At 35.0% G+C, this 24,416-nt stretch overlaps 2 protein-coding genes across 3 annotated transcripts in view; both read left to right on the top strand.

Moving 5' to 3' along the window:
- The window catches only part of Nipped-A (Transcription-associated protein Nipped-A), a 31,535-nt gene extending 27,288 nt beyond the window's left edge, over nt 1-4,247 (top strand). For both annotated transcript variants that reach the window (XM_089707525.1, XM_089707518.1), the window contains exons 47-48: nt 1,976-2,115; nt 3,717-4,247. In XM_089707525.1, the coding sequence (XP_089563651.1) occupies nt 1,976-2,115; nt 3,717-4,013 (437 nt within the window). In that variant the 3' untranslated portion in view covers nt 4,014-4,247. The remainder of the gene's footprint in view (nt 1-1,975; nt 2,116-3,716) is intronic.
- A 998-nt stretch (nt 4,248-5,245) lies between these two features.
- LOC149490682 (fibronectin type-III domain-containing protein 3A-like) overlaps nt 5,246-24,416 on the top strand; it is a 67,417-nt gene continuing 48,246 nt past the window's right edge. Inside the window, exon 1 of the mRNA XM_089707847.1 lies at nt 5,246-5,565. The gene's annotated coding sequence lies outside the window, so the exon portion shown is untranslated. The remainder of the gene's footprint in view (nt 5,566-24,416) is intronic.

Raw genomic sequence — 24,416 nt, 5'->3', positions numbered from 1 at the left:
GAAAAACCTTACCTATTGATCTAAGTCAAATAAAACCTTTAGAAATTTGTAATCAATAAATAGAACTAAAAACACGAATAAAAACTTGTAGCGTTTGATTGGATATTTATTACTTTTGCATTTTATGGTACTTAATTACAATCATTGTGAACCAATGTGCCTCCCGCGACTTCTCTCGCGAGCATTTAAAATTCCCATTCGCTATTTCAACGCCTTTCATTATTTTCCCAACAGAAAATATTTTGTCACTACCCAAAAATTTCCATCCATTATTTTAATAAAAAAAAAAAAATGTAAACGTAACAGACTAAAATACATATATATTAATGTGAATATTTATTCACTGAAACTGTAACTATCAATGACAAAATACCAATTAAACGAAAGCTTAATAAGGCTTCTAAGTACTTTATCAGTTATTACTAAATAGTCCTTGGATCTAGAAAAGTAATATAATTTTTCTTGAAAGCTTTTTTACCATTGCCAACTTAAAACCAGTAGCCGGTTAATTAAGATTCATCCGAGAATGTGGAGCGGTTTTTATGTTATGTAGATAAATACATGGTACATACTAAGGACGATTGATAATTCTCAAATCAATTTATTTTTTTATGGCAAGCACAATCTGGTGGCTATTGAATTTAAAATATTCATACAGTATTTTTGAATTCAATGAATTGGAAATACATTTAGTGTAACAAATAATTGTAGAAGCGCGAATGTATCCTATTATTTTATGGGTTTATATTAAAATTTTAAAAATTTATTGTTCTCGGAGATTGCTGTAATATGTATTTATTTTGAGAAATACAAATCAAACAGACATTAGTTCTGACACATAATTTATATTTAAGGTAAAAATTTCCACAATTTATTTTAACGATTTATACCAAATCCGCAATAAAACCGTAAAAATTGTTTTCATTATATTTAAGTTCTAAAAGAATATAAGATTAATGGAAGCCCGACAACCTTGCATTCCTTAAACAAGTTTTGCATTTTTATTCTTTTACATAGACTCACTCCGCTTCATTTAATGTTATTCTTTTGAATGTACTTTTTGCGCCATTAAATTTAGCTTTAATAACTGCAAGACGTCCTGTCTTATATTTATATTGCAATATCGATGTCCACAAAACTTTACTGCGTATCAAAGGAAGTTAAAATAATCAAAGCTCCAATTTTATATAACAAGGTCGTCACTAGCCGTGTTGTGCAATCACATGGGTGTATGATATTTTATTTTTATACTATACATGATCTGTAACTTCTGTAAGTAGGTATATGTTCCAGTGGCTGCCGGATGTATTCGCAATAACTTGCATAATTGAGCAATTTAAATAATAATTAGAAGCTATATTGCTATAAGTATGTAAATGTTTTGGCTTATTTTTATTTTAATCCACCATGTCAATGTGCGATCAGCTTCAAGGTAAAATATACACAAACAAACGAATGCATATTAATAATTGTAATCTTCCATACTTAAACCAATAATCGGTGCTTTTTATTTCTTTTAAGTTGGTTGCAGAACTGCTTTGTCGTGTTCTTGCTGCTCTTGAAATAGAGCGATATATTGAAAAAGATAAAACATTAATAAGGTTAATCATGGATTATTTGTGATCATAAGAACGGTTATGTTTATTTATTTTGTGCGATAATAGTGAATTGGGATAATATGTTTTATAAGTAGATATGACTTTTCAATACATATAATTTTTTTAAGGATGTTATTGAAGTTAAAGAAAAAAAATTAAGGCCTCAATTACTTTTTCTTGGAAACCTTCAGTCTACTTTTTCATAAATTAAAATAAAACTACATTTAAACGATTTGAATGTTATCCGCATCCTTATTGATTAGTGCGCGAGTTATCAATCCCAAATCTACAGCCTGCAATACTCGACACCCAAAGCTCTATTTTCTTTGATAAAACTTTTACAACAATAACAACATATGACATTATATTCCCCACAGGTGAACTAGACGGCAACCGGCCTGTACCATTCCGACTCACACCAAACATATCGGAGCTGCTCACTACCGTCGGAATCACTGGCCCGCTCACAGCATCCATTATAGCGGTCGCTAGATGCCTGGTTACGCCTAACTTTAAGGTAATTATTAGTAGCTGGTTGTAATTGAGATAAAATGATTTTACAAAAGACACACGCACACAAACACGCATGCACTCACACATATACATACACGTCAAACTTATAACAACCCATTATTCTAGGCTCTGGATCTATTATGGCAAATTCAACTTTTAATAAATGCATCTTAAAATTTGAAGAATAAAAAATAGACACAAGTAAAATTTTTAAATTTTATAAGTACACAACGTTCTGGATTACAGATATTTTTTTTATAATTCTATTTTAATAGATATCGTTAGTTCACTCTATCATATGTACAAGTATGGCAATTATTCTGTCATACAAAGAGGCACTTTATTCCTATTTATTTGTAGGTACAGATTACTGTGATGCTCTGTGAACTACGTTGTTGTGCCAATGAGTCATACATCTTGACTATAAATTTATTTAGTCTCATTAAAAAAAAATAGATACGTGTATATTTTTTAAGATGACGAAATTAACATAGACACCTGGGTTTTGGTTCACAAACGACTCTTTATATGACAATTCCGGCTTCGCATTTATAAATTTCATTTCAAAATTAAATTGGTTGTATCCGTGAGAAATTAAAATTTTCGTTTCCAATTGAAATTTTTTAAACTTCCGATTACGAAATGTTTAAGTAGATATTTTTCACTCAAAATATTTTATTGAGTGATTACTTACACAAATTTGATGCAAGTAATAGAATTGCTCAGGCAATTCTAATGAAATATAGGTAAAAAATATGCGTTTTAATTTTGGGTATTTTTTTTTTTAAATAAAATACAGTGTACTTTTGTTAATTGGCTATTCATTTATTAAACCACAATTAAGTTGTAGATTGCTACACTTTTGCAATAAATAATAGAAGAATAATCAATTGATTTTTTATTATACTTGTTGGACATTTTCGAGGAAAATGAAACACAAGTATCTATTATAAAAAGCAAGAGATGTTTATTTTTACGCGTTCATTTGATATCTAATAATCAAATAATACTTATCTAAAATAATATTGAAATTTTACAAAGTAATAAACCCATTCAACTTATACATCATTTTGACTGTTTGCTAAATCAAGGGTTTGTCTTAATAAGTCTAATATTATTTACCTTATTAATTATCTCATAAAGATTTTTAAATGCTGGAAAATTTGGTTGTCTATAAATATTGTGTGACTTTGATAAAGGTTATAGTGGCAATGAATATTTTTGACATTTACTCGTGTTGGAGTATTTTAAAGGAAGGCATAATGCAAAATGCAAATTGAATGTTCATTGATTTATTAAAGGTTATCCTGTTTATAATTATTATTCACATCACTTAACCTGTCTAACTTTGTAGGTTGTCGGTTAAATGTGCAATATCGCAGATATTTTAAATGTTTGTAATCGAATCTATTTTGCTTCCTGTCATAATCATTAATATATTATTATTTCTTTTTTTAAATCAATCTGTTATGAAATTTGTAAATTATGCAAATGTTACTTCATTTATAGATACGACTAATATGAATATTTCAATCAATTGTATCAATTTCTCCTTTCAATGGATAATATTATGGATTTCAATGTTAATCATAAGTACTTTCGCAGATACAATCCATCCTAAGGACGATACTTCGTGATGAAATGGTGACGGGTTATCGCAAGCGTTTGGAAGACAAATCTGGCGTGCCCACCCCAGGCACCTCTACAGAGAACAAAACCACGGAAATAGACAACGAGACCATAGTGAATATGGTGAACAAGGCGGTGACAGTTATCATGAATAGACTGAACTCTCTCGCCTTGTTCGACGGACCAGACAGCAAAGTGGCAACCCTGGTCACTGCTGCCAACAGCCATGACAACCTCTGCCGAATGGACCCAGCGTGGCACCCCTGGCTCTAAACTTCAATATCCTTGTTATATATTTGTTTTTAATAAATATTGATAAGTTAGTATAAAAAGTTATACATGTTAAGGATCTGTTAGTTTATACAAACGGTAAGTATTTTATATTTAAGATAACACTATGTTTTTAAAGATTAAAAAGGGTATGACTGCTAATTAAGTGAAGGACAATCGTGGAATTGGACTTGGACTGTGATCTCGTGTAACTCGAAATTAAATACTATCACATTATCTGTTATTTTATTTCACATCCCTCATCCCTGTTTTTGTGTCATTTATAAATTATAGCATGTAAGCGCGAAATTGTTTGTAGTATACCTACATATTATTATTAAACGTTAACATTTTTACTACCTCAAATGACAGTATTTAAATACAATGTACATTTATACTGGAGAAAGTATTACTAGGTGAACAACGTTTCATCAAGAGTACATCTCACTACGTTGGTACGTCTTTGCAAAGAAATCAAATAACATTCGTTCACTTTCATTCATTTGAAACGCAACAAGCGACGGTCGGAGAACGTACGTCGATCTCACGGGTGTGTTAGATAGTAAAACCGATTCTATCACATAAACAATGTGAATGAAAGCTTTGTAATAAAGGGGTATCTGGGGAATATTGAAGTCTCTATTATGGCACGCCATTGAGCTAGTCATAACAGTGTATGAGGCAATAATTAATATTTTTTTATTGATAAAGCCTAAAGGCTAAAAGAGCTTTTAATGGAAAAGTTATTTTATGCAATTGAGATATTTTAAACATAGCCTAATGTGATAAAGACTAAATTCCCAAATAAAAATGATATAAATAGTGATCTGCAAATTAATGTTATTGGTGATATTATATCATCACACAAACTCACAAAAAATTGAAGTACCTATGTTGGCAAAAAAAACAATAACAACAAAAATATAATCATTTTTATGTTGTTATTGTTTGTTTTGTTACCGTTAGGCAAAGGACGTCATTCATAGATGTCAATGCAAATATAGGGTCCTAAGCGTTAGGTTGATAGGGTAGGTTCTAGGTAGGTGGTTTCGGCGGTCGGATGGCAGAGGCTCGGCGGCGGGTGGCGGCGGGCGGCGGCGGCCAGCGGCCGGTAACAGGTCGCGCGGGGCGGGTTGCCAGGCGCGGTGTCGGCGGCGCGGGGCGCGGCGCGCGGGCGCCACGTCGCCGGCCCCCGCCCGCCGCCCGACCCCCGCCCGCCGCTGCCGCTTCGGTATATTCCCGTGTCTCAGTCAGTCCGCTTCGCGGCGTCCGTTTCATTGACGGTGTGTAGCGCCTCTCGCCCTCTCGTTGCAAGTATCCGACCTCTGGATCAGACCGTTTGTGACATTCGACAACCCCGCCCCGTGCTTTTTCCCGAGTGGCATTTCGATTAGTGCGAAGAGTGCATTTACTGTGCACGACCGGCGACTCCTCCCGCCTTTATTTATGTTGTCGTTGTGGTGTGGTGAATATTTGTGCTGTACGGACGATAACCGGATTATCTGTGCGCTCGAGTTTGTGGATATTATAAACGATCTGCGGCTTTTCCGCGAAGGTGAGTGAAATTTTCTCGTAACGTATGTTGTCGTCGTACAAGGGACGTCGTAGTGCTACGACGTGGCGGCCACCAATATACAGTATACTACATAAATCATGGAGCGAGCTGGATGAGACGTAGTTCCTGTAAATAGTGCATAAAATATTCATTTTATCAACATTACAATTTCATCTAGCAGACTGAATCATTTTACACGTAGACACTTCGCATAGATTGTTGACGTGACGTCATTCATTGGCCAGGACGTAATTCTTGGAATTCGAGATCAATCGGTACTGTATCGCTAAAAGCCGGAGGCACCGGTTAGATTCTTGTTAGAATCGGTGTTATCCCACTATTCCATATGGTGGACGGAAACGAATAGGTAAGAAAACATGGAGGAGAGCGGGCGTAGGCGCGGGGCGGTGCGCGGCCGGTCAAGCGACCGCATTCCATGTGGGATGCAGGACTGTACGCAATGTCAGTGTGACTCGGAGTTTGCCGCTCCTGCACTGACCAATGCACATTTGCAACACTGTATCCGATGGAATGTTCGTGTGCGTTTCGGAATAATTGTACTATTCCTATGTTAATTGTGGGCGTTGATTGACATGACGGCGCAAGTCTCGTGCTGATGCCACCCACGTTACAATATATTAAGACATCATTAATTAAACTGCATTCATTTATTATCAAGTTTTAGGAACTATCCTAAATTATGGAATTTTCTATGAGGAATGTTTTTAAATGGTTTAAAGCTAAGGTTTGATCGAGATACGCTTGTTTATTGTGTGGCTTTTTGTAAACAAACCAACCTAACCCAACTTAGGGTTTCCATTATTCCATATGGCCTGGAACCTTCTTAAGTGGTTTTAACAATTAGGTACCTACAATTTGAATGTTTTTTTTTCGGAAGCTAAGACTTACAAATTAATAACTTGAAAGCCTAGATACTTATCTTATATATATAAAATTCTCGTGTCACAATGTTAGTTTGCATACTCCTCCGAAACGGGTGGACCGATTCTCATGAAATTTTCTGTGCATATCGGGTAAGTCTGAGAATCGGCCAACATCTATTTTTCATATGTACCACGGGCGAAGCCGGGGCGGACCGCTAGTTTTATTATAAACATTTCGTTTGAAATGTTTGATGAATCCTCATCTTGTCTACAATTTGAAGTCAATAATAAACATTCAGTAATTTAACATCATTTTAACATCAAAGTAAGCACAAGTCGATTTAGAAAGTTGTCGCTATCTAGGTACCTATATGTTCAACTTCGATGTGATGTGCTAGCTAGATAGGTATTATTATGTCGAATTGTGATCGATGTTGATGTCGAAAATTCCAGTACAAACAAGTAGACGTACAAATAGATAGGCAGGTACCTACTACCTAGTACCTACGAGACTAATTTTTTTGTATTTGTGGAAAGCTTAGGTACCTACATACCTACGCTACCTACCTATACAGTATACATATTGAAAATTAAAATTAAAGCTCTTGCGATATGGATGCCTAACTCCTAAACCTAGCCTAACTTAATCTTAATCTACCTAACTAGGTATTTGAAACCGGATTTATGTTATGTTTTTGCCAAGGAGTAGGTATTGTTGGATACAGCTGATGGATGAATAAATGAACACAAAAAACATATTAATTTATGTACCTAGGTAGGTAGTCAAAAAATAATATTTAGTTAATAATGTTAATATTATGTAAGTACAAAAATATGTAATGGTGGTACCTACCTAAATCATAAATGTTAAAAACTAAAAAATATGAAATGACGATTCGAAAGCGCTTAGGGTCATTGCGCCTGTTCGCGTCCACATGCCTATTCGCGTCCATTTTGCGGATATCTTTTAGAAAATTCACGAAAATAAGTATACTTTAAGGACGCATATACAAATTGACGCGCATCAATTTTACGTTTTGAGTCTTACTACTACACGTGCACGGCTCACACACACAGCGAAATGCGAGAAACGACGAAATTATGACTAAACTGACACGACTTGATAATTGAACTTATTTTTATTGCCATGTTTTTTTTTTTAATTTACTTTGATTTGTTTGTAACGTTGAATGGTCACAAAAGTAGATACCATTTACCTAATTTCATTGGACAGTGATTGATTGGTAAACAAGTACTTGCCAAAGTGTACTTCGAAGACGGCTACTGGAACTAATAGATGATTAGAGCTACGTGTACCAAGTTTGGGCTCATTTTGTTAGTTATGTTGAGACCTTACCTCCGGACTTGATGGAGTGACCTGAAGGTGTACTTCGAAGACGGCTACTGGAACTAATAGACGAGTAGAGCTAGGTATGCCGAGTTTGGGCTCGTTTTGTTAGTTACGTTGAGACCTTACCTCCGGACTTGATGGAGTGACCTGAAGGTGTACTTCGAAGACGGCTACTGGAACTAATAGACGAGTAGAGCTAGGTATGCCGAGTTTGGGCTCGTTTTGTTAGTTACGTTGAGACCTTACCTCCGGACTTGATGGAGTGACCTGAAGGTGTACTTCGAAGACGGCTACTGGAACTAATAGACGAGTAGAGCTAGGTATGCCGAGTTTAGGCTCATTTTGTTAGTTATGTTGAGACCTTACCTCCAGACTTGATGGAGTGACCTGCAGGTGTACTTCGAAGACGGCTACTGGAACTACTAGACGATTTGAGCTAGGTGTGCCGAGTTTGGGCTCATTTTGTTAGTTATATTGAGACCTTACCTCCGCAATTGATAAAGTGACCTGCAGGTGTACTTCGAAGACGGCAACTGGAACTAACAGACGAGTAGAGCTAGGTGTGCCGAGTTTGGGCTCGTTTTGTTAGTTATGTCGAGACCTTACCTCCGGACTTGATGGAGTGACCTGAAGGTATACTTCGAAGACTGCTACTGGAACTAATATACGAGCTGAGCTAGGTGTGCCGAGTTTGGGCTCGTTTTTTTAGTATATAATTTTGTTGTGGTATCAAATGCAAGTGGGTTTTCGAAAACTAGAAAGAAAATACTTTTATTTGGCACATACATATACTACTGATAGGTACTTGCAAATACTTTTTAAGTTCCAATATACTGAAACATTACTATAAATAAAATGTTGTGTGGTTTTATGAAACCACGGTAAAAGTGTTCGAACGGTTCCGAACACTGCTTTGTGTAGCGCATGTCGCGTGCTGAGTAGGTATACCTACTCGGCAGCCGCGATACACGCGACATGCGCTACACAGACCAAAAAGTTTGAGACGATGTAATAAAAGTTTCACTTTAATAAAATCTATCAAAAATCTTATATCATACGTATATAATATGTATCTTTATTTATATCTAACTAGCGACCCGCCCATGCTTCGCATGGGTGCAATGGCACGGCCGCGGCGGCCGGCCGGTACCGCCGCAAACGCTACGTCCCGCAATTTTTAAATCTGTAATATCTTCGAAAATATTCACTTAAATCATACGGTGTAAAGGGCCATATAGATCTATATTAAATGAACAATGTATTTAAGGTATTTAATTGGTTAAGAATTAATGCTGTATTGGTTAAAATCGCTTCGAAAATTAGCCATTATTTGTCGTAAAAAGTAAATGACAAAAAAAAGTAATTGTGGGTTATCCATAAGAGATAGACATATACCATCACGGACTTTTCCGTAGACTTTTTCAATGTGTACAATACTTAGTACATTATTTTGATAGAACTCGTAGGGTTCAGCCTGCGTTTGCAATGTAAGCGGAATAAATGTTATTATTTACGACATCACATTAGAAACCTCAAAAATAACAGTACTTTTCCACTATTTAATGGATGTTATTATACATATAAACCTTCCTCTTGAATCACTCTATCTATTAAAAAAAAACCACATCAAAATCCGTTACGTAGTTTCAAATATTTAAGCGTACAAAGGGACATAGGGACAGAGAAAGCGACTTTGTTTTATATGTACTATGTAGTGATGATAGCTGTGATAATATAATGTATTAATCTATTTATAATCAACTAGCGGTCCGCCCCGGCTTCGCCCGTGGTACATATTTCGCAATAAATATAAAACATAGCCTATGTTCTTTCTCAGGGTCTAAAGATTATCTGTGCCAAATTTCATCAAAATCGATCCAGTAGTTTATGCGTGAAAACCATACATACATACAAACCTTTCCTCTTTATAATAATACTAGCGACCCGCCCCGGCTTCGCACGGGTGCAATGCTGATACTAAATACACTACAGAAAAATTGTGAACGTTGTATAGGTATAAAAATATAGCGGCCCGCTCCGGCATCGCAATTCGCACGGGTATAAAATACATAGCCGGGCGGCCGCAAACGCTACGTCCCGCAATTTTTAAATCTGTAATATCTTCGAAAATATTCACTTAAATCATGCGGTGTAAAGGGCCATATAGATCTATATTAAATGAACAATGTATCCATGGTATTTAATTGCTTAAGGATTAATGCTGTATTGGTTAAAATCGCTTCGAAAATTAGCCATTATTTGTCGTAAAAAGTAAATGACAAAAAAAAGTTATTGTGGGTTATCCATAAGAGATAGACATATACCATCGCGGATTTTTCTGTAGACCTTTTCAATGTGTATAATACTTAGTACATTATTTTGATAAAACTCGTAGGGTTCAGCCTGCGTTTGCAATGTAAGCGGAATAAATGTAATTTTTTACGACATCACATTAGAAACCTCAAAAATAACAGTACTTCTCCACTACTTAATGGATCTTATTATACATATAAACCTTCCTCTTGAATCACTCTATCTATTAAAAAAAACCGCATCAAAATCCGTTGCGTAGTTTCAAAGATTTAAGCATACAAAGGGACATAGGGACATAGGGACAGGGAAAGCGACTTTGTTTTATACTATGTAGTGATGCCACTTTGCGTTGTAATTTTATAACTCAAGAACAGGCTCACCTATCCAAACAAAATGTTTAGGCTTTTTTCAGACTATTAAGTACATGGTTTATGTGAAGTTTGGTAAGGTAGAGTAGTGTATAGTATGGTAGAATAGGGTAAAGTAGTGTAGAGTAGAGTAGTGTAGGGTAGGATAGATAGGGTAGGGTTATGCAGGGTAAAAGATAAAAAAATGGATAAAACTCAAGAAAAACAATTCTTTTTAATTAATTCTTAGTTTTCATTATATTACTATGGCAATTTGATGAATGTTCCTGTAGTATGTATATTATGCTGTATATTTCTTTTGAATCTTGGATCGGTCAATTCTGGAAGGAGGCTGTTCTTATAAAATCGAATTAAATGTGTCTTCATGTTCTCCTTCAAAAATTGATCGTCATATCTTTCCGGTTGCCCTTCGGGTGTATCATCACGACTACCTTCACGTAGCTCTAATCGTCTATAAGTCCCAGTAGCCGTCTTCGAAGTACACCTTCAGGTCACTCCATCAAGTCCGGAGGTAAGGTCTCAACGTAACTAACAAAACGAGCCCAAACTCGGCATACCTAGCTCTACTCGTCTATTAGTCCCAGTAGCCGTCTTCGAAGTACACCTTCAGGTCACTCCATCAAGTCCGGAGGTAAGGTCTCAACGTAACTAACAAAACGAGCCCAAACTCGGCATACCTAGCTCTACTCGTCTATTAGTTCCAGTAGCCGTCTTCGAAGTACACCTGCAGGTCACTCCATCAAGTCTGGAGGTAAGGTCTCAACATAACTAACAAAATGAGCCTAAACTCGGCATACCTAGCTCTACTCGTCTATTAGTTTCAGTAGCCGTCTTCGAAGTACACCTTCAGGTCACTCCATCAAGTCCGGAGGTAAGGTCTCAACGTAACTAACAAAACGAGCCCAAACTCGGCATACTTAGCTCTACTCGTCTATTAGTTCCAGTAGCCGTCTTCGAAGTACACCTTCAGGTCACTCCATCAAGTCCGGAGGTAAGGTCTCAACGTAACTAACAAAACGAGCCCAAACTCGGCATACCTAGCTCTACTCGTCTATTAGTTCCAGTAGCCGTCTTCGAAGTACACCTTCAGGTCACTCCATCAAGTCCGGAGGTAAGGTCTCAACGTAACTAACAAAACGAGCCCAAACTCGGCATACCTAGCTCTACTCGTCTATTAGTTCCAGTAGCCGTCTTCGAAGTACACCTTCAGGTCACTCCATCAAGTCCGGAGGTAAGGTCTCAACGTAACTAACAAAACGAGCCCAAACTCGGCATACTTAGCTCTACTCGTCTATTAGTTCCAGTAGCCGTCTTCGAAGTACACCTTCAGGTCACTCCATCAAGTCCGGAGGTAAGGTCTCAACGTAACTAACAAAACGAGCCCAAACTCGGCATACCTAGCTCTACTCGTCTATTAGTTCCAGTAGCCGTCTTCGAAGTACACCTTCAGGTCACTCCATCAAGTCCGGAGGTAAGGTCTCAACGTAACTAACAAAACGAGCCCAAACTCGGCATACCTAGCTCTACTCGTCTATTAGTTCCAGTAGCCGTCTTCGAAGTACACCTTCAGGTCACTCCATCAAGTCCGGAGGTAAGGTCTCAACGTAACTAACAAAACGAGCCCAAACTCGGCATACCTAGCTCTACTCGTCTATTAGTTCCAGTAGCCGTCTTCGAAGTACACCTTCAGGTCACTCCATCAAGTCCGGAGGTAAGGTCTCAACATAACTAACAAAACGAGCCCAAACTCGGCATACCTAGCTCTACTCGTCTATTAGTTCCAGTAGCCGTCTTCGAAGTACACCTTCAGGTCACTCCATCAAGTCCGGAGGTAAGGTCTCAACGTAACTAACAAAACGAGCCCAAACTCGGCATACCTAGCTCTACTCGTCTATTAGTTCCAGTAGCCGTCTTCGAAGTACACCTTCAGGTCACTCCATCAAGTCCGGAGGTAAGGTCTCAACATAACTAACAAAACGAGCCCAAACTCGGCATACCTAGCTCTAATCGTTTATTAGTTCCAGTAGCAGTCTTCGAAGTACACGTTCAGGTCACTCCATCAAGTCAGAAACTAAATATGAAATTTATAATCCCATAAGTATAAAATCTATAAATAAAATAAATGCGTGAAGGATCAAGTTTATTAGGTGAAATATTTTGTATTCGTACAGTGATCTTTTCGTAAACGAGGAGCTGCTTACAAGCGTCACAGTGTCTACTCACAACGGCGGCTGAGCGCAGACTAAATTACTAAAATATTTCATTACAAATTGTGTTGCAATAATTCAAGGTAGTGACAATTAAAATAACCCTTATTTCAATGCAATAAGTATCACGCGTTACAGCTAAATATGTGAAAAAATAAGATTTGATTTTAATTTTTTTCTCAGCCTATTTGTAACATTTTGATAGTTTTATCTAGTACCTTTTTGAGTTAGACATGTCTACTTACTTAAAATATTTTTAAATAAATCAATTTGTTTTATTAAATACAAGAAAAATGTTCGTTTATTCAGCACGATATTGTCAATTTTGGGTGAAGAGGCAACGGAAATTATTTTTTTCAATATTATAAACCAAAATTTTCGACTTAAAATTTAGTACCTTTTAAAGATTAAGGAGTAATCTATTTATGGTTATTTTTAGTTAAATTTGGTTTTGTACTATTTCGCCGCAAAATGCACCGAAAAACTGCGTATTTTTGTCAGATTCGTAAACGCGTCCTTAAGTAAAATTGTAATAAGAAAAATTTCCGATAATACCTCAATGTATAAGAGACATGCACACGTATTCAAAATATGCCTGCGCACCGCCTATCCTATTTAAAAAAAATATTTTATTTTGGCTATTAAACGAGAAAGCTAAAACGCGCGGGATTTTGAGAAAAAAATAGTGCGCAGCGTCGCGTTTGACGGTAAGTATCTTATTGTTAAATGTGAATTTTTGAATATGTTACTGTTTCTTTACTTTGCTAACAAAACATGGAATAGTATGGATTATAAATCAGCTAATTTATTTTACAATTAATAGCAAAAATAAGGTGGACGCGAATTACTACACCGAATTTGTACAACTTCCATTTTGCGTCCATGGTGGGCGCAAACTATACCTATAGTGCATAACAATAGAACATATTGCGTCCACATTGTTTTTCATTACGTAGCAATGAATTGTTTGTTAAAATATGTAATTTAAAATAGACTGTAAATTTTTGACTAAGACTACAAGTTGATAATTAAAATTTTCATTCAAATTAGCTAATTTTTATGCTATTTTTTCATTTTAAAATGGGTATTCTTAGAATGAGACTAGTATCTTTGAGAATGGGAGTCAATAAGTCTGTGGTTAAGAAAATAATATAAACAAAAATGAAATTTAATTCATTACAATTTTACAAACTAAAAAATAGGGTAGGTAGGTAGGTAATCTTAATAGAACTGATTATTATTTATTTACAAAACGTAACTTTGTTTTTTTGTTAATTTTTAGTTCTATTATTGATGAGAAGATAAATATAAAAATAAGTTTTTCCAGTTTCCTTACAGTGAATTATATTAATAATATGTTGATTTTAGGGTTCCGAACCTCAAAAGGAAAAACCGGAATCCTTGTAGATCACATATCATACATCAGTATCACTTTGATATCCGTCCGTCTGTATGTCCGTCTGCCGGTCTGTCTTTCTGTCAAGACCCTTTTTCTCAGTAACGCGTGGAGGTATAAAGCTGAAATTTATATTGAATACTCAAGTCTACGGTCCCTTGAAGCAGTGAAAAAATCAAACTTATAAGCCAATGCAATCAAAAGATACAGCCGTTTATGCTGCAAATTTTCGCAAATTTCTACATTCGCAAGGGAATCAAAACCTACAGGGTACTTTACGTGAACACAGACACTTGAAGTTTGGTACGAAGCAACGTCTTATAGCACAAATAAGGGAAACATTGAAAAAATAATCATTTACAGTTAAAACATATGAAAAAAAACCAGGTTAATACGGAACCCTCGGTGTGCGAGTTCCATTCGCATTTGGCCAGTTTTTATTAAATAACTATATTCGTAAATAAATAATTTATTAAAATCTAATTTTTATTTGCATTTATCTGATAAAATATCACCCAATACACTCTTAATTCCTTTTCTAAGCTGGTGGACGCGAACTGGTCCACGGGTGGACGCAAACTGGAATTTTTGGACGCGAACTGGGTAAAACGCCTAATTCTGCCATTTGTCTAGATAAATAAAAACCACATGATATTTCCAACACAATTGAAAGTAAATCTTAAAATAGACTATGTAATGAACACGTTACATAAATTTTGAGTTGAAATTTGTTCTGGAACATTTTTATTTTCTCCTTCAAACTTTCCAACTGCACTAAGTGGACGCGAACAGGCGCAATTACCCTATAAAAGAAGTCTAATTGAATACCTACATATTGAATAAATAAATGTTTGAGTTTGAAAAAAACACGATGTTTGATGTTATTGCTGCAATAGCGATTGTTGCAGAACATCTGATGCAGTTGGTCAACCATGAATTTATTGCACGCCTCATAAGCGAAGCGTTGAGGTGGGTACTACTGTCACTTCGCGCAAAACATCTGATTTTTCAAACTTAAAATGTCTGTATGTATCATACATTGCACTTGTAAGATAATACATACACACACATATTAAGAAAAAACACTATTTTTAACGTTCATGATATTTTTGATGTCATTTTTGTTATTTAAACTAGTTAAAAAACAGTTTAAAAAAGTTCTGTCTTGGACGTCCGTGTGTCTGTATGTGCGGATCCTTTTTCTTGTTAACACGATAGCGACCGAAATAATTTACTAATCGAGTCTTTTTTTTTCTCTTACGCTTGAGTATGCTCAGGAATAGAACCCTTTCATTTTTCAGGGTCTGATTCGATGTGGTTTAATTGTTATTAAATAAACAAAAATAATAATTAATAAATATTTATTAAAAAAAAATTATGAGGCGTGCACTTTTGGATTTTCCAAATTTTTGTTTATATGATAAATAATTATATAGTTGTATTATGTATACAACATATACTTAGGTAGTTGAAAATTAGAAAATATTATACTAAAGCAACTTTAAAATGGTTGTTATCAAAAATCGATATTTCGCCCGTATTCCCTAGTGGGCTAGTAACTAGTGAGATACCTACGTCACGTAGGCAATCATAGGCATCCATATCTTGCTGGGTATTTTTAATTCCCATGTGGTTAGAGTCAACATTATTACAACAATCCGCGTAATATTACTAAATGTGAATAATCCCTTGTAAAACCCCCAATAATATCTACAGGTAAATTAGCTTGGAGAAATTTTTGCATATGTAGTGGTGTGTATATTACTCAGATCTTAGAGCGCGTTTCCACTATATCGTTCTGGCCTATACAAAAATGTATCCTAATATTACTATTTAATTTTATACTTATTCCTAGCAACACTTTTGTTTTCAATAAAAACAAGTTTTTATTTGAAAGAAAATGGTTTTGACTTTATAAAAAAAAATATATCATTCAATTTTACGTCCTTGAGCAAACGACAAGGCGACTACCGTGAAACAATAAAATATCGTGTCCATAATAATTTGTTTCATAATTAATATTTGACCATAATAATTACGAAACAAAACAAATAAATAAATCGTCACTTGATAGTGGAAAGTGGAAACACGCACAAAACCAGAATAAACCAGTTTACGCTGTCCGCAGGTGCCACGTGCAGTCGTTTGGTACCGTTAGAACATAAAGCACATTTCATTCAAAAATTATAATTATTATGTACGTAGTTTAATTGATAAATTTTGTATTTGTTGATTGTTGTTATTATTGTTATAATATTTGTTGAAGTGAATTACATGTCCCGCAGCCGGAGGCCCCAAATGAAAACTCAGATGTACTTAAAAACTACATTTAATAGCTAAAATGAGACTTTTACACCCATGTCTGCACGATGCAGACCGGAGTTAAAGAATGAATTTATACAGTTTAATAATTATAAAGACGTAAGCTTGGATGCTAACTAAGGGAAATCGCATCCACATTCTATTCCCGTGCGAACGGCGTATTCAGCAGTTTTGTATGAAGGCAGGGCCATAACTAGTGTTTAATTTGTGTGTAAGTGTTGTAACTTTATATTGTTAATTCAATATGGCTCCAGTGTTAAAACATGGTCGAGGCAAGCCTTTGACTTCTCAAACTAAAGAATTAAACTTTAAATGTCGTTTCTTTTTCAGGTTAGTAAATTTTTCATTTTAGTAACATTGTTAATGTAAAAGTTATATGTATGTTAAATGTGCAAATATTAAAATAAAGTCTCATCTTTTTCAGAGGAGAAACACATATAGTTTAATTTAAAATCCCTTATATATATAAAATAAAAACTAAAAATAAAATGTTGTTTTATTTTATTTGCTGACCATACACTACTACAAACGCAAAAATTTCTCCAAGCTAATTTACCTGTACATGGTAATATTATACTGCAGGGGCTCGTCTCGTTATTACGACCAAAACATGATCGAGCCAATGAAAATAAAAACCAAAAACTCAAATTTAAAATGAATGAATGAACATTTAAACATGTTTAAATAATTTAATTACCATGGTCTATTACCTACAAATTTCAAGGTTTTCGAATAGCAATTAGCAAACCACTTTTTTCTAATTTATTAATGGCATAGGTAGATAGTTTGGAAAATCCAAAAGTGCACGCCTCATAATTTTTTTTTAATAATTATTTATTAATTATTATTTTTGTTTATTTAATAACAATTAAACCACATCGAATCAGACCCTGAAAAATGAAAGGGTTCTATTCCTGAGCATACTTAAGCGTAAGAGAAAAAAAAAGACTCGATTAGTAAAGTATTTCGGTCGCTATCGTGTTAACAAGAAAATCCTCCGCACATACAGACACACGGACGTCCAAGACAGAACTTTTTTAAACTGTTTTTTAACTAGTTTAAATAACAAAAATGACATCAAAAATATCATGAATGTTAAAAATAGTGTTTTTTCTTAATATGTGTGTGTATGTATTATCTTACAAGTGCAATGTATGATACATAAAGACATTTTAAGTTTGAAAAATCAGATGTTTTGCGCGAAGTGACAGTAGTACCCACCTCAACGCTTCGCTTATGAGGCGTGCAATAGATGCAACACTCGTTATTTGCCACGGCACAACGCAGTGTAAGGAATACTTATAAGTTATAACTACTAAAGCAAGTTCCTATTTTAGTTTAAATAGAATAATGACAATATAACCACAATCTAGAAACCATATTCACACGATAATATGTTCAATATGCGAATGTAATATGTAGATATAAATTGCTTGCAATTTGTGAAGCATAATATGTTTTAGCTATAATTTAATTGAACTTTAGTGCATATATATTGAATGATAATTGAAAAAGTAATTTAACATTAAAATGGCGCCCCATTTCATCATAATTAATCATGGGTTCGTAACATCAACCATTTTTCCGTTAATTGATAGAGACCGCAGGGTTCAAACACCGCCTACATCACACAATATGTGTTTATTTAATATTTATTATGTAATTTAAATACTCATAACTATAAGTATAGTAGGATAATGATTACTTAAATTGGTCAATATTGTAAGAATGATGTCAAGAAATTATGCAAATTTTAATAAATAAAAATGCAACGCTCTTAATCTTAAAATAAATAGCAATCGTTTTTATGTAAATCAGATAAAACCACTAACAATCAATTTACATAAAATGTCAAGGATATTTGTCATTTTATACACCTGCCATATTTACTTCCGTATTTGAATTTTGAGAACGTGCCTGTAATTATTCAATCAGAATTTTTACACAATAATTTATTACGTAGGTACATATAAAAATAATGTTAAAATCGTTGATTAAAAACTCAGTAGGTATGTAGTATCATTATTATAGTTTGTAATTTCATTTATCTGTCCTAAAGATTATTAACAAGATTCTACCTATTGCAAGCTCATAATATAATATTATAACAGCAATGGAAGACGCTACACGAGAGATGATATGGGTTAATAACATTAAAGCTCCACTATATCATAAACTAATTCATAAAAGTAAAAAAAAAAAATAGTGTCGCGACCGCAAACAAAACAAAGAGATGTGGTGATAACGCGGCGAGTTCCGAGAATTAACAAAGGAGCGTGTTTTAGCTATCTAAAACGAGATTAAAGGTCACCCAGATTGTGTAAATTTGACCCGACACCCGGACACCACGACAGATAATATTTAAATAACACAGTAACAAGATACTTATTAAACATCATTATGTGATTTATGTTTTTTTGTTATAGCAAATCGTATTATAATATGATGGGCGATGTTATTTAATGAATTAATGATATACGCATGAATAATTAATTGATTAAATAATCATGCATATGTCATGCATGTCGTTTTTAATTTTTTTTTTCGTGTTAAGTAACTGATTTATGTGAATTAAATAGTGTTACAAAATATAGACGTTAAATAAGATGATACCTTATAGAATATGTACTCGGATAGACGTATTGTCTTCTGTTTTGGTCAGGAAACCTTCGAGCAATAATTGCATTCCGCGGTGAGACCCCTCTCACCGGTGCGCTGGCACAATGTGCTGTAAATTGCATCGCGAGGACGTCGTCAGTCCTCTTAGCAATTTACTATGAAACATGTCCTTGTCAATGTCCATAGTGTACTAAATTAATTTTCCAACAATCCATTTATTGTCGGGCCAGCGTTAAATTCAATTACGAAATCAATTTTCAATATAATTCGATTTCGTCGAAAGCTGTGGACGTTGTCACAATTTCAGGATTAAAGGCAGAATTCGGCAATTGGTTTAGTTTACACTAGGTTTGTACTTAGATGTTGGAAGGTATAGGAGCGAATAACGGTTCCAACTTCCATCGTGTTTGCAGAGGCAAGCCCGTGCGCGTGTGCGTGCGGCGTGCGCGCTCACACGCTCGCACACAGACGCAAAACGCTCACTCCGTAGCAGGGCCGTTGAACCGAATACTCGAGGAATTTCTCTACACCGCAGTCACAGTCGCCGTCGCTATAGTAGAAGAAAATTACTACGATGGGGGAGAGATATATTTATATCATAATATGCACATTTGTAAATATATATATTTTCTTAACAGAAATGTAACAAAATAAGTAATAACTACGTACAATTATCTTTTTATAGAAAGCATAGAAAAATCTACTAGGTAGAGGTCTAGTAGATAGGCTTCTAATTCATGTTGTACAAAGTTAATTACTGTAAGCTGATTCATAATTAAAAAATATTCATGAAATTAATGATTAATCATAATTAATGACGTAATAAATCTCCGAAGACAGCCCTCTTTGTAACACAATGGGTTATTTGTTAGGTAACTAGCCATTGTGATATCTTTATTCAGTTGCCTTATGAAGTGTTCTAACATCGTGTTCATCAAAATATGACACCTACACAAATTAAACTTGCATTAAATAATTAAAAATAACCCGGCCATTGTACACATTCTTGGACATTGTAAATTGCGATATCTATCGGTTACAATTTTAACAATGTAGCATAATTATGCTACAATTGTAGATAATAGAATTTTAAACAAGCAGCACGTACCTATTTATTACAAAGTGGCATAACTGTGTGCTACTGACTATTAATTTTAATATCCTAGTTAAGTAAACGAGAATCATTTAGTTTTATTAAGGTATAACTTGAAGATTTATCATCAAAGTTCTAATAATAGTAACTTTTATGACTGGAATATCCATTGACAAGACATCTTCGTAGTTCGTACATACCACCGAGATCACGACGCACGTCGCGGTAAAAGCTAGTGCAACACTAGCTTTATGTATCAATAGATAAGTTGCATAAATGAGCATTCTCTTTCATAGTTTCGACATTAACCAGCGCATGAGTTGCACATTGCCCACGTTGCACAAACATCCGCTTAGATGACAATCAGCACTTTTGTTTTGAGAATTAATTCGCAAATCCAAATTACGAACAAAATTTCACTAAGGAAAATCCTCAAATTACAACAGCGTCAGGTTTAGGAGAATGATGATATATGCTAATAAAAACATATCAATAAAACATTTTGCATAACCATAAATTTATTTTAATCATAAAATTTTCCAGCAACAAGTTGCCAAAAGTACCACTTAAATTTTAATTGCTACTACGTTAAACACTTTACTTTCACTAATTAGTACTTTTTATATTTATTTACGAGGGCTGACGATAAATGTTTTAATTTGAATAAATTGAATGTAATGTTAAAATCAAATGAATGGTAGAATTTACTTTCCAATTTAGTGTATCTATGTTAGATGGTTGTTTTGGCATGTTAGTTTTAAGTCTGTGTTATGCGGGTTGTGAATCAGTATTCTACATTATCTGAGTGATAGGGAGTCTGTGCTGGGTGCTGATCGGTTTTATGTCTGGTGGTTGGAGGCGGCTGATGGCGGGCGAGTGAACGCCGCGACCTTGGGCCCGTGCCGGCTCGCGGACGTTCGTTGAACTTCACGCCCCGCACCCCGCGCCATCGCAACCCGTTCTGCTGCGATTATGCGTAATTTTCCTAAATTAAATTTAGAATGGATTTCTTACTAATAATAGACAACTTAGTAGTCATTGTCGTTGAGTCATATTTTTAATTTCCACGTCCGTGGTTCAAATAATGAAAGTACACCTAACCAAACTTAGATGAACAGACCGTACATAAACTGATTTTTTTTGCTGTCATCACTTCACTTTACAATGTAGAGTCGACGATCTAGATCGTATTAAAAAAGTAGCTTCGTGTAGTAAAGTAGGTAGTTAGTTTGTATGTGTGATATTCTTAATATATTGATCTTTATACAATACCGTTCATACTTACTACTTTATACTTACTTAGGTACTTACTGGAGTGGCGCCGGGACCCAAAGTGAGTCTTGACTCTTGGCCTCTGGCAATAAGAGCCTTTTGCACGCCTCATAAGCGAAGCGTTGAGGTGGGTACTACTGTCACTTCGCGCAAAACATCTGATTTTTCAAACTTAAAATGTCTTTATGTATCATACATTGCACTTGTAAGATAATACATACACACACATATTAAGAAAAAACACTATTTTTAACGTTCATGATATTTTTGATGTCATTTTTGTTATTTAAACTAGTTAAAAAACAGTTTAAAAAAGTTCTGTCTTGGACGTCCGTGTGTCTGTATGTGCGGATCCTTTTTCTTGTTAACACGATAGCGACCGAAATACTTTACTAATCGAGTCTTTTTTTTTCTCTTACGCTTGAGTATGCTCAGGAATAGAACCCTTTCATTTTTCAGGGTCTGATTCGATGTGGTTTAATTGTTATTAAATAAACAAAAATAATAATTAATAAATATTTATTAAAAAAAATTATGAGGCGTGCACTTTTGGATTTTCCAAATTATTTTTTTTTATAGTGGGGAAATCTTCCAAAGATACCCACGGCCCCCGGGGAAGGAGCCGTGGGTTATGTCGGGTTCTTACCGACTAAAACCCCACTGTGTTCCGTCGAGCCGCTTTAATGATGGGGCCGCGGGTATTTGTTAGAAATCTTCCGCGACCAAGGCAATAAGAGCCTCCATTTTACCACAGTTGACAGAAATATACGTACAATTTTACTCTATCCTGCGCCCGCTATCTCTTGTCAGTTTTGGATTTGAAGGATTTCTTCATACTTACTATAAATAACTAGCTGCTCCGCGCGGTTTCACCCCCGTGGCTCCACTCCTGTTGCCCGTGGCGTGATGAAATATAGCCTATAACCTTCCTCGATAAATGGGCTATCTAACACCGAAAGAATTTTTCAAATCGGACCAGTAGTTCCCGAGATTAGTGCGTTCAAACAAACAAACAAACAAACTCTTCAGCTTTATAATATTAGTATTAAAATTTGAGACACAATCTCATATTGCTGATTTACAATAGTAACAAACACCAAATAAACACATTTTCTATTGAACGAAACTAAATTATGAATATACAGCACAAACGGCAAAAATTAATAAGATGACTTCACTTCCTATCCGACCCTATCCGAATTAATAGGTACCTACTCGCACAATAATTATATTTGCTAATTCGTCCGTTGGATTAATAAACATGTCACCAATCTATACTAATATTATAAAGCTGAAGAGTTTGTTTGTTTGTTTGTTTGTTTGAACGCACTAATCTCGGGAACTACTGGTCCGATTTGAAAAATTCTTTCGGTGTTAGATAGCCCATTTATCGAGGAAGGTTATAGGCTATATTTCATCACGCTACGGGCAACAGGAGTGGAGCCACGGGGGTGAAACCGCGCGGAGCAGCTAGTATCAAATATACATCCAACAAAAACGTGTCGTATTGGCGATGCTAATACTATTACAATTTTTAATTTATTTATTCCTTAACCATTCAACATATGGGCACATTAAGTTATCTGTGGTATGGGGTAATAGGTATTGAATAATGTAGACAGCTTAATTTCTAGTTAATCTCATACCTGATATTTATGAATTATTAAACTGTTTACTAGCGATAAAAATATTTTTCATGATATTTAAAATGCCATGTAACATAGTATGAAGTAATATGAGTCTGTACTTATTTATAATAAATAATATTATAAAGAGGAAAAGTTTGTATGTAAGTAAGTACATATGTATGTATGTATGGTTTTCACGCATAAACTACTGGACCGATTTTGATGAAATTTGGCACAGATAATCTTTAGACCCTGAGAAAGAACATAGGCTACCTTTTATTGCGAAATATGTACCACGGGCGAAGCCGGGGCGGACCGCTAGTTTATAATAAATAATATTGATGATATATAAAATAAGCGCTTAAAGATGAGTTTGTTTTTATTTTTGTCTTGAGTCTTCTGGGCGGGTCCAGAGTCCAGACGTCGAACGATGACCGATCCTTTTGCTAAGCTTTAACAAATACCTACCGTAAAAGATATTTCGTAAAATTATAAATTCTAGTCAAAACAATACACGTACAAGATGTAGTTGGAGTATTAAATCAGTATTATTGTTCGATAACAGTTAACTTTTCTCCGGAACTAATCATCCCCTTGTGATCTAGTAACTAGATAGTACTTGTGCCACTATGATGTTAATAATGTTAAGAGTGAATGTGCATATGCACGTATAAATGACTGCCTAAAATTTAATGTGATAACTGACAATTAAACAAAAGTTTGTTTAGAATTCTGTGTGGATAATAAGTGAAACCTTGACGTGCCGTTTGTTTACTGCTATCGAGCTGACAACAAATGAAAACTAGTGATATATCGTCAACAAGTCAGGCTATTTAAAACCTTAAAGTTTCTCAGGCACATGCATTCGTGGCAACGAACAGGATGTCAGTTGGATTTTCCTCATTGAGACGGTGACTCGGCGCATCGACGGTGAAACACGTTTATTATTTACTATTTGCGTCTGCATCTCAGATATTATATGCCCTAAAACAGGTTACATGCTTATTTAAAGTTCGCTCTCTGAAATTAAAGATCATCACGAATCATTTACATTCACATCAGCTTCTTTGCTGATTACTGGCCTTCATTTCAATCTTCGCACACAAGACCAATAAATCTTACGCAATTACAAAACATGATCGTTTAAACTGCCCAATGTGTTGTCATGCGCAATAGAAACGAAATGAGAGCGTTTATAAATTATAGCATTAGTGGTAATTTGTTCGCACGATGAAACGAATATGAAATGATAAAGTGAGAAATAGAAATGCGAGTGCACTTGCGAGCTGTGGCTTCATTTCAACGATTGTAACCGCTGTTAATGACTTGTATCGCGCAGGTAACAAACTAACGACAGATGTTTGCGATCTCTCCGACGAGTAAACACTTTCTCCGACT

The sequence above is a fragment of the Colias philodice genome, chromosome 2 (genome assembly GCF_061535455.1).
Source record: "Colias philodice isolate Cphi_HAF_F1 chromosome 2, ilColPhil1 Martin Lab GWU primary, whole genome shotgun sequence".
In the NCBI taxonomy this organism is placed as follows: Eukaryota; Metazoa; Arthropoda; class Insecta; order Lepidoptera; family Pieridae; genus Colias; species Colias philodice.
The sequence above is the reverse complement of the archived record's forward strand: the minus strand, read 5'-3'. Positions and strand labels throughout refer to the sequence as shown.